Source organism: Rhinopithecus roxellana, chromosome 14, assembly GCF_007565055.1.
Source record: "Rhinopithecus roxellana isolate Shanxi Qingling chromosome 14, ASM756505v1, whole genome shotgun sequence".
Taxonomy (NCBI): domain Eukaryota; kingdom Metazoa; phylum Chordata; class Mammalia; order Primates; family Cercopithecidae; genus Rhinopithecus; species Rhinopithecus roxellana.
The window spans coordinates 133,065,702-133,083,312 of NC_044562.1; the positions used below are offsets into that span (position 1 = coordinate 133,065,702).

Sequence of the window (17,611 nt, forward strand, 5' to 3'; positions counted from 1 at the left end):
AGGCACCACCATGCCCAGCTAATTTTGTATTTTTAGTAGAGACAGGTATTCTCCACGTTGGTTAGGCTGGTCTTGAACTCCGACCTCAGGTGAACTTCCCCTCCTCAGCCTTCCAAAGTGCTGGGATTACAGGCGTGAGCCACCGCGCCCGGCTCATACTCATTCTCTTAATCTTCTACTACGTGTATTCTTCTAATCTAATCTATTGCTAACACAACTGAAGCACATAACTTTTTATTGTCCAATGACTGTTCCTGAGTCAAACTTCCCAGCTTCTTCTTAGGTTTACTTTTCAGGGCAAATATATGAAGGTCTTTCCAAAACAGTCTCATATCACCAGGTATTACAGAACACCATCTCCTACAGTTCTTTGAAAAATGATCAAGTTTCCTCCCTTTCCCTGCCATCAATAGTAGCAGTCCATGTCTGGACTACTGCATCAGCCTCCTACCTGTTCTCCCTGAATTCCTTCTCACCCAAGTCCAGTTAATTCATGCTCCTGCAGCAAACAGAATGGTCTTTACAATATGCAATTCTGATCATGCCACTCCCCTATTTAAACCCTTCAATGGCTTCCGTTGTCCTTAACATGGCCTGGATGGTCCTCTTGATCAGACACTGCCAACCACCTGTCTCATTCATGACTCTCTGGCCACAAAACAGACTGGCCAAGACCCTTCCTCCTCTGGTTTTTGTTCATGTTGTTCTGTAAGTCCATAGAGCCCATACAGACTTCTTGCCTGGAAATGCCCACTCATCTTTCCAGTCTCAGAACTCTGTAACCTTAGGCTAGGTCAGGTCTCCCTATCAGTCATTCTCCCAGCTTCCTAGACTTCTCCTTCAAGCACTTAAGACACCTGTAATTAAATGACGATGAGTGTGATGACTTCTCATTAGACCTTAAGATCCTTGACAGCAAGGATCATAACTTGGTCTTCATTCATCCCAATAGCTTAATTCAGTGCCTAGCATACAGTAGTGCTCGGTAAACATTTGTGAACTAATGCTATTTATTCTTGCCCTGTGATCTTTTCCTATGATAGAAGTTAGCAATTTTTTTCTGCAAAGGGCTGGATAGTAAATATTTTAGGTTTTGTAGGTCTTATGGTCTTCTGCAACACTCAACTCTGCCACCGTAGCCTGAAAGCAGCCACAGAAAATATGTAAACAAATGGATGTGCATATGTTGTAATAAAACTTTATTTACAAAAACAGGTGGCAACTGGATTGGCCCAAGCACCACAGTATGCCAACCCCCATTCTGGAATCTCCTTTAAGCAATCTACCATGAAGATCTTGAATAAACTTATGAAAAGAAAACACTGACCTCTTCAAGATGTTTGGTCTTTTGCACAATCTGTTTGTTCAAGGAAATGACTTTCCGACGATGTATCTGGGAGGTTCCTAATTTTTCTGGACTTTCTTCAGTTGATAGCTCAGACTGCTGTGGAAAAAAAGGGATGGCAAATCCAAAGGATTTAATTAGTTCACCTTGGTTCATGTAATCAAGCTCTGTTCAATGTGGGCAAAGCACTGTTGGGCAGCCAGTCACACAAAGCCAGGGCATTTACAGGGGCCTGTTCAAAACCTGGCGTAGAGAAGAGATTCTGACACAATGACCAAAATCCCTATCAACAGAAGCTGCATTCTGGGCCGAGGGAACACCATGTGTAAAAAAGTACAGGGCGTAACTGTGGTTATGTCAATATCATACAGGCAATAGGTATCATCAAAAAGTCTTAAATAGGGGAATAACACAGCCAAAGTAATATCTTCATAGGACCATTCTGGAGTTATCAAGAATAATGAATTGATTCACTGTGAGTGAAGCATTATAAGCATGTGGTTAAAAAGTCTAGTCATTCAGCAGCACTTATAATGAAGAGTCTCCCAACACATTTTCCATCAGTTGGCCCACCCCAATTTAATCATTTCCTATTTCTGATGTTCTGGAGTTAACAGGGGATTGATTGGAAAGGGATTAAAGGTGCTGACAGAGGTCACAAAGGAAAAGTTCTGCAACTGTATAAGGGAGGAGGCAGGTGGAGAAGGATCCTCAGGACCAGGAGTGAGTGTGAGAGAGATCTCTAAACAAATGATGAGGTGAATGTGACAACATTTTCCAGGAGGGCAAATGGCCATTCCTCAAAAACCACACAAAGAAGCAAGCAGCTTATTATAGATACTGAATACAAACACCTGCCTCAAGACTCCTGTGAGCAGCCCTAGGAAAAAGAAATTAAAAGGTAGACCTTTTTGCAAAAAGTGCAATTATAATACTTCTTGGGTGATTATAGATAGTTTTATTAAACAGTCAAACACCAACGATAAAACATCTCCTTTCTTATAGTAAGTACCCCAATTCCAAGCTAATCATTGATTACATATTAGCATCAGAGCAATGATATCACATGTCATATAACATCTGGAAGATTTCACTGTATAATCATGAGAATGAGAGTGAAAAGGCAAATAACATCTTAGTATTATTATGAAAAGGTATTTGGCCTCTGAGACCTTCTGACAGGGTTTTGAGGGAGCAACAAAAACTATCTGGATATTCAACTTTCCCTGCATGTTTTAACAGTGATCCTAGGCTTGAAAGTCTGAGATATTTACCCACAGGAAAAAGAAATGGGAAAGTGAAAAGGAGGAGAAATTGGATGGCTATAACCATTTATTCTGGTTAAGGATTTCTCTGAATAATTCAGCAGTATTATTAATGGATGATGAGTTCTTCTGCTACTTAACAACTTTGGAGTTACAAAACAACCAGCAGGATATAGCTGCATAAAATGGTAAGAAACATCATTTTCTATCTCATGGGCTGGTAGGCCATTAAGGAAACAGAAAAACTAAGCATTTAGTATTACAACACATTTAGCCTTGAAACCTGGGACTATGTAAAATGTCAACATTATTTTAGCTTTCAGGATTTCTGGGAATTGGAATTAACTTTTTAAAATTAATTTTGGACACAACAAGATATTCACAACTTGTAGTACAGAGGACAAACTATTTCTGAAAACCATTTGAGAGTATTAAAAAAGTGTGGCGAAGAGACCACTCCTACTCTAAATCACTTATCAGAAACAGAAGTACAATTAACTGTATCTCCTCTACTTTGATTGGATTGACCTGAACTATGCTATTAATTTGGCCACTTTTGTATGTTATGTATTTAATAGCTTTTATATAGTTAATTTTAGCTTTAAGTTTTAATATCCAGGTTAGATTCCTTGACTGTGACTTCCAAAGTGTCATAAGCATATTCTCAGAGCATTGTGCTTTACTAGCCGAAGTACATAAGCCTTCTGTTCGTGCTTTTCTGATATCTGAAACAGAACTAATTTCCCATACAGTACGTCTCTACGTTTGATGTCAGGATTATGCTTGAGTATCCTGACCTCCTCCAGATGCCTGTCAGGCTTCGAGACTGAGACTTGGGCGGTTAGGCAGGCTCCAGTGGATTCACCTATCACTCACCTTCCAGACTTCCTCCAGTGTGCGGGGGCTGAGTAAACTCATTCAATTTTGTTCTGCAGCTTTGGCACGGATTGGGTAATGTCTGACTCTTAGCAAGCTTTCTTGCTCATAAACTGCTTTTATGGCCAAAGTCCTAAGACAATAAAAATTGCATTCCCCCACCCAGCTTCCATGCTCTCGTAATATTGTATGGGGCACACATACAGCTTTGTTTTAAAACTATGACCTTCAAACTTAACAAGAGTTCTTCTTGTAGGAAAACCAGCAGCTATCTTGATATGTGGAAAGATTATTTCCGCGATAGCTATCTATCTAAGTCTCAATTTTGAGCCGCATGTTCCCTCAAAACCCGGTCAGAAGGTCTCAGAGGCCAAATACCTTTTCATAATAATACTAAGATGTTATTTGCCTTTTCACTCTCATTCTCATGATTATACAGTGAAATCTTCCAGATGTTATATGACATGTGATATCATTGCTCTGATGCTAATATGTAATGTGCTCATTATTATTTGTAAGTGAATACATAAGCTATTGGGTATGAATTAATACATAAATTATTATAAATGAATACATAAGCTACTGTAAATGAATTAAAATACATAAGCTATTGAGTCCTTAGTTGTTTTTAAGAGTCTTTAACTGGGTCCTGAAAGTATTATAAAATGTCAAGAGCTGCTACCTTAATCTAAGGAGCCTGGTTCACTTGGTAATCCACCCATAGACTGGGACAGTCAATGGAGTGGGCTCACCAAGTGGCCAGCCATCATTTATATAACACTGAGAGGGAAAAGTTCTTTCTGATTCTGCTCTTTTACTAGACCCGTGATTCAGACAAGCATACAAACAGAGAGAAAATGCTGGCAATGCACAGAAAAAAATCTTGAAGTCTCTATATTTACCTCTATCATATCTGTTATAATAGTATATGTTCCAAGGAAACATGGGCTTTCAAAATGCTCTCTCTTATTGGTAGGTAATAATTCTTAGTGCTGTGTGGAGTCCTGTAAATGTGCATTTACTGGTGCACAGTACATATAAACTTGTAAGTTCCTGTGCTTGCCTTTGAGTCTAGAGACAGTGCTATGGGAAGCTGCTTAATGTTTAATGGGAAGTTATTTTTAGTCAGATAAAACAGTTATTACTGAGCTGGAATAAGAGTTCCTAACCTAGTAAACAGAAAGCTGACTGCTCTGTTTTTCAAACACACTTTTTATCAAGCAATCTAAATTTTTTGTTTCTCAAAGCCAAGAGAACTCAGACTGATGAAGACAGAAAAAGATCCATAAACCAGCAGGTCTCATCTAATGGTTCCTTCACTGAGAGACACGATGAGAAAGAAAACTAGATGACCAAGGTGGATTTTGAATGATGAGGCAAAGTCAGGCAGAAGGAGGAGAGGAAAATGGGCTTTATACTAAGTCCTTGACAGAAAAAATTTAAATCCTAGAGCATCTGAACAGATTTCTGCTTCCAAAATGCAACATCTGTCAAAGAACATCAACCATCTACAAATATTCCATTTGTGTTTACATTGCAGTGAGGGCTCAAGTGCCAATCTAATTTGTTCAACATGTTCAGATTAAGAACGTGCTTTCAAAGCCACATTGTGGATTAAGATGACTTCTAGCGTAAATTCAGTGTTTTCTAATAACTGACAGATATTCACAACTTCTATTTTTAGAGGAAACAGATTTAAATGTCACTGAATAATATTAGTCTAGTTCAAAATGGTAAATTCCCAAGAGCAGTAAAAAATGATTACTTTAGCTAAAACGATATACTTTTATAATTGAAAGAGACCCAAAAGGTTACTTACACATCAACCTTCTAATACAGGGTTCTCTCCTATATCATTTCCCTACCCCACCAAAATATGGTCACTAAGCTGACAACAATAAAGTATTCCTATCTTACAAGGTACCAGGAGTTCTCTACACTAAATAGATGGAATTCAGTTTTTGGCACCCTGACTGACCAATTAAAGACAAGTAGGCTGGGTGCAATGGCTCACACCTGTAATCCCAGCACCTCTGGAGGCCAAGGTGAGTGGATCACTTGAGGTCAGGAGTTCAAGACCAGCCTAACCAACATGGTGAAACCCCATCTCTACTAAAAATACAAAAATTAGCCCGGCATAGTGGCATGCACCTGTAATCCCAGCTACTTGGGAGGCTGAGGCATAAGAATTGCTTGAACTCAGGAAGGGGAGGTTGCAGTGAACCGAGGTCACACCACTACACTCCAGCCTGGGCGGCAGAGTGAGACTCTGTCTCAAACAAATAAATAAAGACAAGTAAACAGACTATGTGAAATATCTATTTAAAAATATTTTTAAATCTAAGAACTAGCAAGAATGTTAAATTTCAGAAGGCCAAAAAGTAACTGGAAGTGGGAATCCAGGAATGTATGGGTACCCACTGAAGTTGGCTTTTTTTCCTAAGGGTATTTGCCAAACCTGATGATCACAAGCTTTGATTTTTACAATTCAATAACAACTTTTTACCACATAAATCTTGATACAGTTGTAAGAGGGAAAAAATCCACAATGAGATTCTGTAACAACAGATTGGACCTCCTGCAGTTCTGCAATCCTAATTCACACACTACTTTGGTCCAAAAATCCCACGAGTAAGGACAAGGTATAAAATGGACTTGGGCTGACGTATCCCCAGGTGCTTGGCAGAAGCAAAAGCAGATCTTCTCTGAAAGAACAGAGCTTCAATCCTAGGCCTCAAATAGTTCCTACAGATAAATTTCCATGGAATATGGGGTTCACAGTCAAATATCAAAAGCACACAAGAAGTCAAACTACCATAAACAAAAGCCAGTGAAAACAGACAGCACAACTGTATCTGTAAAGACTTATTCAAATACACTCCCTTCCAATGCACACACAACATACACACAAAAGCATGGCCATTCCCCACTAAAGCAACAGATTAAATCTAATCACTCTTTCAGATAACAGTTCAACTAAGTGTCCACAGCTCTTCCATCTGTCCTTTCTATAACAAGATGCTGACACCTCTCACCACCTTGGCTGTTATCCCAGTTTCTAAGTGAACTTCTGAAGCACTCCTGATGATGTGTGACCACTGCAGATAGGAGGGGATCATCCACTTTCCTTGATCTACATTCGGCTTCCAAAAATGAAACTCAATACATGAATGCTCTTTTCAATATTTTTAAAACCCACTAAAGAAATTCCATGAATTTCAAAAACCCATAGTTATGTAACCCTGTTGAGTCTAAGATTTTGCTTTGGGTCCCACGGTGAGTAGGGCAGTGTGCTTGCTCAGAATGCACTTAACATTTAGGAGGTGTGAACAAAATCCAAAACCTCCCCTTTAATCTCTGTACACTACTGTCAGGTCAGATGGCATCCTCACCAAATTGTGAATGGGTACAACTCACTTTTCTGAAATTCAACAGTATACATTTTTCTTAAGTGATGTTCCAGTTATCTTTGCAAGTGATGCTCAAATCTGGCAAGGCTAAAGCCCAAGTCTTTATGCAAATTGATAAGGACTCTGAAATGTACAAGTTGTGCTGTGTGGCTTGAGACCATTTTACCAGGTTGACAATTCATTAGTTGACACCATTCTCTTTGCAGTTAGGTATTGTATACTAATTATGCAACAGTCGCTCCGAATTCAGGAAATCTTAGAGCTGTTTGTAAAAAACACAAACATATTTAGCATTGTTCTCTCCAGATTTACAGGGTTCCTTACTCTCTTAACTCTGATTAAAGTTTTACATCTCTCTCCCCACCTTCCTTGGCTTATTTCAGCTAATCTTTACTCAGATCTTACTGTGTGGGAGCACAGTGGTATGCTCTGGGGAAGCGGGAAAAGACAAAGACCGTGCCGCTGGCCCTTCATAATCTAGCCAGACAAAACTGGCTAATTCATAAGCAAAGGTGTTGCGTCCTCTGCATTCTCCTCAATGCCTGAATTGTGTCACAGAGGAAAAGAGTTTTGAAAGCTGCTGTTGTTCCTTCCTCTCCCTCTCTTCCTTTCTTCTTTCCTTTAGCAAATGTCTGTGAAAACCCAATATAGTATACTCAGAGTATACTATAATCCTAGCCCTCCTGGAAAGCAAACATTCTAGTCCTGGGAGACAGGCAAAGAGACAAACGAAACAGTGCTTGAGGGAAGTGCTATGAAGGAGATAAAGAGTTGATCTCTACAACATCACAGAAGAGCCTCTTTTAAAAAGTAGAATCTTATTATTTTTTTTTTTTAAGAGACAGGATCTTACTCTGTTGCCCAGGCTCGAATGTAGTAGCATGATCATAGCTCACTGCAACCTCAAACTCCTGAGCTTAAGCAATCCTCCTGCCTCTGCTTCCCAAGGAGCTGGGACTGGAGGTACATGCCACTACACCCAGGTAATTTTTAAAAAATATTTTGTAGAGATAGGGGTCTCACTACCTTGCCCAGGCTGGTCTCAAACTCATGGCCTCAAGCTATCCTCTCGCGTCAGGCTCCCAAAATGCCTGGATTGCAGGCGTGAGCCTCTGTGCCTGGCCCAGAATCATGGCTAATGGCTATGAGGTGAGTCTCCCCAAAGTCTTCAAGTGATTCATTATCTTCTACTGAGTATTTATTATGAATGAGGCAACAGGAATACAAAGATAAAAAATGAAATATTGGCCCTCTAATACTTTAGAGGTTAGGAATATGATTTATGCAACACCTATTATGTTATGTGAAGAAACAGTATCCAGAATGAAGGGGTTTAAAAATCTACCTAGGCCCCTACCCCTCCTGATTCCAACCTGGGTTTTTCTATCTGTGACCACAATAGGAGGTTTCCAAGAGAGCAACACCCTCACCCCTTTCCTGCCCCATACTACACTTCTCCCCAACTCCACAAACCAATGGTGCTAGCAAGTGGTAACATTTTTTGAGCTGGGGCAGGATGATAGGATTGGAAACACTCATATCTAAGGGTATTAGAAATCACACAGGTGCCAGATCAGGTGTGATTTTCTAACAAAGCAGTCAGGGTCCCCTGGCTGTTGAGCTTACTGTGACTTTCTGGCCCAGGCAATGTCCCTGGGCTGTGGTATCTTCACTCAGTTCTAAGCCCTTCCCTTTTCCATTTCTCACCCCGTGGTATGATTTTAAAAGTCACCCATTCTGCCTGGTTATTATCAAGCAAAAATAGTTCAATATCAACTATGCCAACCACTTTTCTTTGGGCAGATACTGTCACTTCAAATGATAACACAAACTAAATAGCATCTGGCAGCCACTTTATAGGCACACAAATTGTATCATTCTATAATTTATGTTTTCACAGGTTGACTGACTCCTTACTGGAAGCCCGTCAGGGCCGCAACCCTGACTCATGCGTAACGCAATCCCTGCCCCCTACACCTTACACTGCCTGGATGTAGGATCTACTCAATAGTTGTTTGCTGAAAGAAGAAATATATCTAATCACTCTTTCACATGACAGTGATTATGAGGTCAATTCCATCAGTTCTCTGGCAGAAAAAAAACCAAGCTGAAGACTTAAAATATAAAAAACTTGTGCTAATTTAAAAATATATTTTTGTAAGACTTCATACATTTGGAAAAAGTGTAAGGGTTAAAACCCAGGGTAGATAAATAACAACATGAAGGCAACTACTAAGAGGACAGAGGATATATTAACAACTGATACTTTAGGGGCAATTCCCTCCAACTTTGTTAAATACATTTCCTGAGGGCCTAGTGGAAACGAAGGCCTTATGGGGATGCTAGCCACCGTGTGTGTCCCCCCATTTGTTGGTAGAAAAGCAATCCCTGTCTCCTACTCTCTCTAGTTCAGAGGGGCTGCCAATCACACCCAACTCCTGGCAATAATGGGCCTGGGGAGAAATCTGTGACCTCAGCCATGACAAACAGAGGAGAGTCCTTCCTTAGGATTTTATATACTGATGGAGGGAGGGGGCAGTAAGACAGAAACTGTCTACAGCCAGGCCTCCAAGGTGATGAGGCTGAGAGAGAGAGACAAAGTGAAGCAAAGGTAAAGGGATATGGCAGGGCCATTTGAGTCCCCCGAAAGGCTTCCAGTTCTGAGAGCTGATAAAGGTTCCCTTATGCTTATAGCAACATGCTGGGTAGAATTTCTATTACTTGCACCCAAAAGGCTTACAAGGCACAGGGTCCAAGTTAGTGAGTGACAGAACTAAAGAGGCAGTATTCTCTGCTGACTGCATCATAAAGTGGAATAAGAATCATCATGATAGATGGGGACAAGATCTGCTCTAATCAAATGCGGCTGTCTGCTTTTTCTAGAAGAGACCCTTTCCTTGTTTTTTTTCGTAAGTACATCCTTGACCATACCCAAGCTCTAATTATCTGGCGAGATTCCCCAGGTGCTCTGGAAAGATATGACTTCAAGATAGAACACAGGCTTCTGACTAATTGCCAGAGAATGATCCTCAGAATCCAAAGGTCAGAGGCAATGGTGCCAGAATTTCTTAATTGCTGGACAGAAAAATTTCCAAAACCCATTAAGAAAAAAAAATTCATTTTTTCCAAGTCCCCTGATGATCTAAAATACACCTTGCTATGGAAATGAGATCAAGATGTTGACATTCTTTGGGCTAGGATATTACCTCCTCCTGCCTTGTTTTTCTGAAACAAAGTCTCTCTCTGTTGCCCAGGCTGGAGTGCAGTGGTGCAATCTCTGCTCACTGCAACCTCCGCCTCCCAGGTTCAAGCTACCAATCCCACCTCAGCCTCCCAAGTAGCTGGGATTACAAGCACGTGCCACCACACCCAGCTAATTTTTTTATTTCAGTAGAGATGGGGTTTCACCATTGGCCAGGCTGGTCTCAAACTCCTGACCTCAAGTGATCTGCCCACCTGAGCCTTCCAAAGTTCTGGGATTACAGGCATGAGCCACCATGCCTAGCTGGATATTACCCTTCAAAGAACTGGATGAGAACATATTAATGTGGCATTCTCCAGAAACATGAAGAGTCACTTAGATACTCCAAACAGAAACTTCCACAGCTTTCAGCAACTTAGATTTATGGTGTGTGAGTGCCTGGGCTGAGCTGTACCATTTTCACTTTTTCTAGTTTCCAGTGGTTAGTTCCCAGTATGCCCTACCAATAGCCCAAGGTAGGCAGTTGAATAGTGGGACAGTCTAAGGAAGTACAGTCACAGCCACGCCTGGAAGGCAGACACTAAGGATGGTAAAGGACGCTGTCCCTGCTTTTCCCTAAGGATGCTCCACCTAGCCAAGGAGAAAGGTTGCAAAGTCAAACGGTCCTGTACTCAAACCTGGAACTTATTAGCTGTATGGCACTGGACAAGTCACGTAATCTCATTACTTTGCCTGAAATATGGATATAATATCACGTACTCATTTACTGAGCACCAACACTGGCAGGCGGGCCCTTGGCGAGACTCTCAGATTACAAACAAGAATAAAGGTGGCCCACAGCCACATAAACAGATAGTTTCAACTGCATATAAGTATAATGATGGAGGAAGGCAGAGGATTATAAGCAAGAAGGCAGTCTATAAGAATTAAATGAGATAATTTTGTAGAATTAAAAAATAATAAAAATTTGAGAACTAAATGAGATAACGGTACACAAAGAATCTCCATGGAGAAAGCACTCAGGGTAGATTCTGATTCCCCAAGACAGATCTGTGCCTCTAGAGCTATAAAATATTCATATCCTCTAGAGCTACAAAATGTTCCAAGATTCTGTCTTAGGGAGAAGTTGACCAGTGAATGATTTAGTTGGCAGACTAAGTATTACAGCGGTCAAAATGGTATATGGTTAGTTAGTGTGCAGCATTAGGGAAAGTCCCTTCCCGCCCTTCCAGGGACCTTGCATCTTTCCTGGCCCAGTTTCCTTTTCTTTCTTCTGGCTCCTACAGAAGCTTAGGGGGTTGTAGGGTGGAAGCATTTTTTGGACAGTCAGGCATTTTAGTTTTCTGTAAGTCATAGTAATAGATTCTTCTTCCCTGTAAAAATAAATGCTATGATGCAGTGAGAATATTAGACATCAACACCAAAAGCACAGTGGTACTTCTTCTAGCACATTCAGGGAAGGGTGTTACCCTTTGGAAACAATGGCAGATGGAGCTACTCAGCCTAGAGTCTATGGACACTCATGAATTATGTATCTGGAAGCTTCTTCACATTCCTCTTTCTGCTGCTCTACAAGAACCATATTAAACTGAGTTACATACCTCAGGAACTTTGAGACACATGTTATGTTACACTCTTATAAGAAACTTGTGAACTTTACCAGTGAAAGAAAAGTCTGCACATGTTTTATTACCTCGTTTTTATATCACAGTGCCTGTCAAGTTTCCAAACACTCATACCAGGCAGGCTATTCGATTTATTCCTTGGTCACAAAATCCGTTTTGCACTTGATCCTCCCCACAAATTATCCTGTCCCCTTTCTTCACAAAGCAAAAAAAAAAAAAAAAAAAAAAAAAAAAAGTCCTGATCTCAGCCTAAGTGAGTTTTTTCTCAGATACTAGCAACAGCTTCCCTCCTGGGCATTCCTCAACCCTATCTCTACTTCCAAAGTATATTACTGAGACCCTGAAGGTGGCAGCATTGCCAGTGTCCAGTTTCAGCCCAATCAGTGGCAGTATGATTAAAAGACCAATAAGCAAACCATGGTGGACAACTCTAGAACGGCCCCATGATTCCCACCTGCTGATGTGCACACCTGCCTTTGTGTAACCCCTTTCCCTTGGGTGTGGATGGAAGCTGTGCCTTAGAATATGCCACAGAGGGGCTGGGCGCGGTGGCTCACGCCTGTAATCTCAGCACTTTGGGAGGCCGAGACAGGCGGATCACGAGGTCAGGAGATTGAGACCATCCTGGCTAACCCGGTGAAACCCCGTCTCTACTAACAAATACAAAAAACTAGCCGGGTGAGGTGGCGGGCGCCTGTAGTCCCAGCTACTCAGAAGGCTGAGGCAGGAGAATGGCGTAACCCTGGGAGGCGCAGCTTGCAGTGAGCTGAGATCCCGCCATTGCACTCCAGCCTGGGCGACAGAGTGAGACTCTGTCTCAAAAAAAAAAAAAAAAAAGAATATGCCACAGAGAAGTGGCAGTCTTTTGATTACATATATATAATTATGTTATATAAGTCTATAATGCCTGCCCTCAGGGAGAAGCCCTCCCTTGCTAGCTTTGATGAAGTAAGTGGCAAGATAGCAGACTCATGTAACAAGAAACTAAGGGTAGCCTCCAGCTAACGGCCAGCAAAACTGATGACCTCAGTGAGCAGGTCGCAGGGAACTGAAAGCTGCCAAAAACCATGTAAGCTTGGAAGCAAATCCTTCCCCAGTAGAGCCTCAGATGAGACTGCAGCGTTGTAAGAGTCACAGAGGGTGTTGCTAAGCTGTGCCCAACTGCTGCCCCATAGAAACAGTGAGATAATAAATATGTGTTAAGTGACTACATTTGTGGCAGTATTGCCACACAATAGCAGATAACCACACAAACAACGTGAGAACGAGAAAAGCAGCCCCTGACATCTGAAAGCTAGCCTTGTACTATTAGCAAGGCATTGATGTTGCAGGGAGGCTGGCTTGCACTCATAACCAGGCCTCGTTACAAAACATAAACAATTTCAAAGAACACCAATACCAGACAAGGTCACCCTATGACTATGAGTATGTCTGATGATGGACGAAAACATAAACATTGTCCGAATCACAAAAATGACCAAATATTCCCTATACTGGCTATCATGCATACATAGCTTTAACCTTGATTCATTTTCCCCATGTCTTAGAGATAAGATTTATTAAGATGCTCATTGACAGACTCACCCCCCCTTACAGCATCGAACACAAAGCAAAGCCCACTTCCTTGAACCCTTCTTCAAGTCACCTTATGTAAGTCCAAATCGTATACTAAGTCCTTTCTGACACCCTCTTACTGAAAGGCCCCATGATTGCCATTGGTATGTGTTCTCCCTCACTACAAGCAGCAATACACCCAACTTTTTCAACCAGATATGTTCCTGTTGAAAACAACTAGGTCTTTGACTGGAGAGTACTGACAAAACAAAAACAAATCAAGCAAATAACAAAAACTCCATGCATGACTTTACCACAGAACTTGCACAAAATAGAAGTATACACCAATAAAACAAGAAAGAGGCTATACTCAGTTTAGCTATAAGACATAAAAATAGAATTGAGTATCTCAAAATGAGTAGAAAGAAATTATCTGACAAACAGTAGTAGGATAAGTGGATATGAACAGGAAAACTAGGACAGAGCCCCACTTTAGGCTAAAGAAGAATAAATTCTACATAGGTTAAAGAATTAAACATAATTAATAAAAGATCAGCTGACATGCATTAACTATTTTACCAGATCCATGGAAAAACAATGAATCTCTCATCTGGAAACAAGACCAACAACAACAACAACAACAAGACTGACCAACTTAGGCACAAATTCCTTGTATATAATGAAAAACAATACAAAAGTAAAATAAAGTGCCTGAGAAATACTTGCATCACAGTGACAATATATTTAAATCTGAAATATAGACTTTAAATTCACAAGGAACACATTACTCAAGTATAGTCTATAACAGACAATTCAGAGAAGAAAACAGAGTAAACAGTCCTGTATTTAAACCTAGAACTTATTAGTTATATGGTACTAGATGAGTTCTCTGTAACGTGTACTTACACAGAAGCATCTTCAATCATCTCAGTGATCTACAGAGATGCCGTTTTATAGTTAACTATGTAACAATTTAGACAAACAAAAAATCAAAGCTGGAAATATTGAAGGCATATGCTGGGAAGTCCCTTCACCACTGATAGTATTTTATGTAGTTATAACACATAGAGGGAGTCATAACCCAATTATCCAACACCTAGAAACTCTCTCAGCAGAAACTATCTGCTCACATTTCACAACATTATCCACAATGGCAAACAGAAACAGCTTAAAATTGTGTCTAACAAAAACAAGTTTAATGAATTGTGCTGTATTAACACATAAATTATGTAATTATTAAAATAAATGGGAACCGCCAGCCGCAGCAGCTGAGACCTGTAATCCCAGCACTTTAGGAGGCTAAGGTGGGAGGATGGCTTGAGTCTAGGAGTTCAACACCAGCCTGGGCAACATGACAAAACCCCAGCTCTACAAAAAATACAAGACTTAGCCAGGCATGGTGGTGTGCGCCTGTAGTCCCAGCTACTTGGGAGGCTGAGGTGGGAAGATCACCTGAGCCTGGGAGGCCAAGGCTAAAGTGAGCTGAGATCGTACTATTGCACTCTGCCTGGGCAACAGAGTGAGATCCTATCTCACTGGGCAACAGAGTGAGATCACACACACACACCCACCCACACACACAAGCACACACACACTTAAAAAAATAAAAATAAACAGGAAGGCTAGAAAATATTTAGGATATGATGCGACAAAACAAAAAAGAATGAAGACTACAAAAATGAAAATAAAGCTATCGATAGCTGAAGAGTTATAACGTGCCAGGCACTGTTTGAGGCATTTTGGTCACGTTTCATTTAATCTTCCCAACACCTGTCAGAAAAATAATATTATTTTCATTTTATAAAGCAGATACTAGAGCAAAGAGAGGTTAAATATATGGCCAAGGTCACACAGCTGGGAAATGGAAAAGGCAGACATGAGCCAAGATATGACTTCAAATGGTGTGTTTTTAATCACTGCACTCACTCACTGTCCTACCTCTTTTAGACATATATGATGATTGCAACCAAGCACAACTATGAAGATCTGGGAACAAACACTGTAAAATAATATGCAAATGTAAAATAACTGCAGTATGGGAATAGGATAAAAGGCAATTTAATTTTTAAAAACCATCAGCTTTAATGCTATATTACCTACCCAATGAAAACACAATAAACTAATGTTTGACACCTCCACTTCTCCACCAGAAGTTTAACTACAGTCATCTCTCAGTATACACGGGGGATTGGTTCAAAAACCACTTGCATAGGCCAAAATCTGTGCATACTCAGCAGTCGGCTCTACAGAACCCACATATATGAAAAGTTGGCCCTCCATATACGCCAGTTTTGCATCCCATGAATACTGTAGTTTCCATACACATCTGGTTGGGAAAAAATACCCATGTAAGTGGACCCACACAGTCCAAACCTGTGTTGATCAAGAATCAACTGCATATATGTCCTTAGAAAAAATCTTGGCATTGCTTCCTGTCCAAATTACCCCTAATTTCACTCTTTTCTAGAAGAATGGAATGGAGGTAGAGAATGGTCCAAGATAAACAGATAAACCAGAATGTATCCATCAGAGTTGGACAGAGATCACTGGTCAAGGGTGAGGAAGAAAAGGCTTAGGAGATAAAGACACAGAGAGATCCAGAAGGAGACGTGCAAAATGCAGAGTACATGGGGAAGTCAGGTGAGCTTCAGGAGTCCTAGGCAGGGGAGTGGGTGGAAAGAGAGATGCACTGCCAACCACAGGGGGCTCTGCCCGCCTGCTTTTGCTCTTACAATCATCAGAGCTCCTACGTGCTCCCTGTAGAAACAGCAGTGCGTGCTCTATCCAGTTGCCTTTTTTTTCCCCCTGAAAAACTGGATTCAGCAACGCTACGTGGCAACATAAGGGGAGGTGTAAACGCACACTCTTGCCATTCAGGTGTGTGTGCTGACAGGAAACCAAGACACTTCCTTCTCAGACAGTGAATTAATACTCTTTCCACAATTACATCTTCATTTGTACTTTTTGGATAATAAACACCCTTTTCTGGTCAAATTTCAGATGACACTTTGAGCAGTGTCATCCTTCCTAGATGGTAAATGGAAAGACAGGACACTCTGGATTCTATGAGATTGGACTAGAAAGCCCACGTTAAGAAGCACTTACTTGGGGGAGTGGGGAAAACAAAGGAATCTCACCCTGAGACATTCCAAGCTGTTTTACTCACTCATATTCTGCTTGCACAAGGCTCCTTCAAGTCTCCTTCCCAGAGGTTCCCATGAATGGCAGCACTAGGCATTTAAAACAGTTTTCCAAAAGTCTTGGGGGTGTTATAGCCGATAATACCTCCAGATTACTGGGGGACACTTTTTCCCTGACTATAAAAATTTTATTTATTTTTTTTTGAGACAGAGTCTCCCTCTGTCACCCAGGCTGGAGTGCAGTGGCACGATCTCGGCTCACTGCAACCTCTCCCTCCTGGGTTCAAGCGATTCTCTTGCCTCAGCCTCCTAAGCAGCTGGAATTACAGGCACCCACCACCATGACCAGTTAATTTTTGTATTTTTAGTAGAGACAGGGTTTCACCATGTTGGACAGGCTGGTCTTGAACTCCTGACCTCAGGTGATCCACCCGCCTAGGATTACAGGCACGAGCCACCATGTTCAACCAGAAAAATTTTAGACATATTAAAGTTAACAGAGTCTAACTGAGCAAAGAATGATTCATGAATCCGATAACTCCCCGAACCAGAGAGACTCTGGTGCTGTCATGTGGTCAGAGAGGAATTTATGGACAGGAAAAGATAAAGGGGCTGTGCGTGGTGACTCACGTCTCTAATCCCAGCACTTTGGGAGGCCAAGGAGAGTGGATCATTTGAGCCCAGGAGTTCAAGACCAGCCGGGGCAATATGTTGAAACCCTGTCTCTACAAAAAAATACAAAAATTAGCCAGGTGTGGTGGTGTGCACCTATAGTTCTGGCTATATATCACCTGTGCAATCACTTCAGAAGAATATGTCACAGACAGTCAGGGCAGAGCTAATTTGTAGTAAAAGATTCTGAGAAAAGGAAAGCAAAGCTGGATGCTTCAACAGACATCAACATTTTAGGACAGGGCTGGGGAAGGAGGGATGTGCAACAATGTCCTGTAAATCTGATTTTACTGATACTACATCTCAGCCAGACCAGAATCAGTTATGTGCAAAATGATTAATCACCGTCTCCCTGAAATATTCAAGGTCCTCCTGCCTTTTCTTAGGATGGAAAAAAAAAAGCAAACTCTGAAATACGATTTCAGGCTTTTCTTCATTCTATACTCTTTTAATAAAAGTAGAAGAAAAAATTTTGCCTTGGATTTGGCTGAGTTATGGGGTTTATCTCCTAAGAGGCAAAGC

The 17,611-nt window shown here is 41.1% G+C and overlaps 1 protein-coding gene across 4 annotated transcripts in view; it reads right to left on the reverse strand.

The window, feature by feature from the left end:
- Positions 1–17,611, reverse strand: part of CCDC93 (coiled-coil domain containing 93) — a 94,300-nt gene that overhangs the window by 36,559 nt on the left and 40,130 nt on the right. For 3 of the 4 annotated variants that reach the window (XM_030916365.1, XM_010362162.2, XM_030916366.1), the window contains one exon: positions 1,328–1,444. In XM_030916365.1, the coding sequence (XP_030772225.1) occupies positions 1,328–1,444 (117 nt within the window). The remainder of the gene's footprint in view (positions 1–1,327; positions 1,445–17,611) is intronic. The other variant, XM_030916364.1, reaches the window with a different exon arrangement.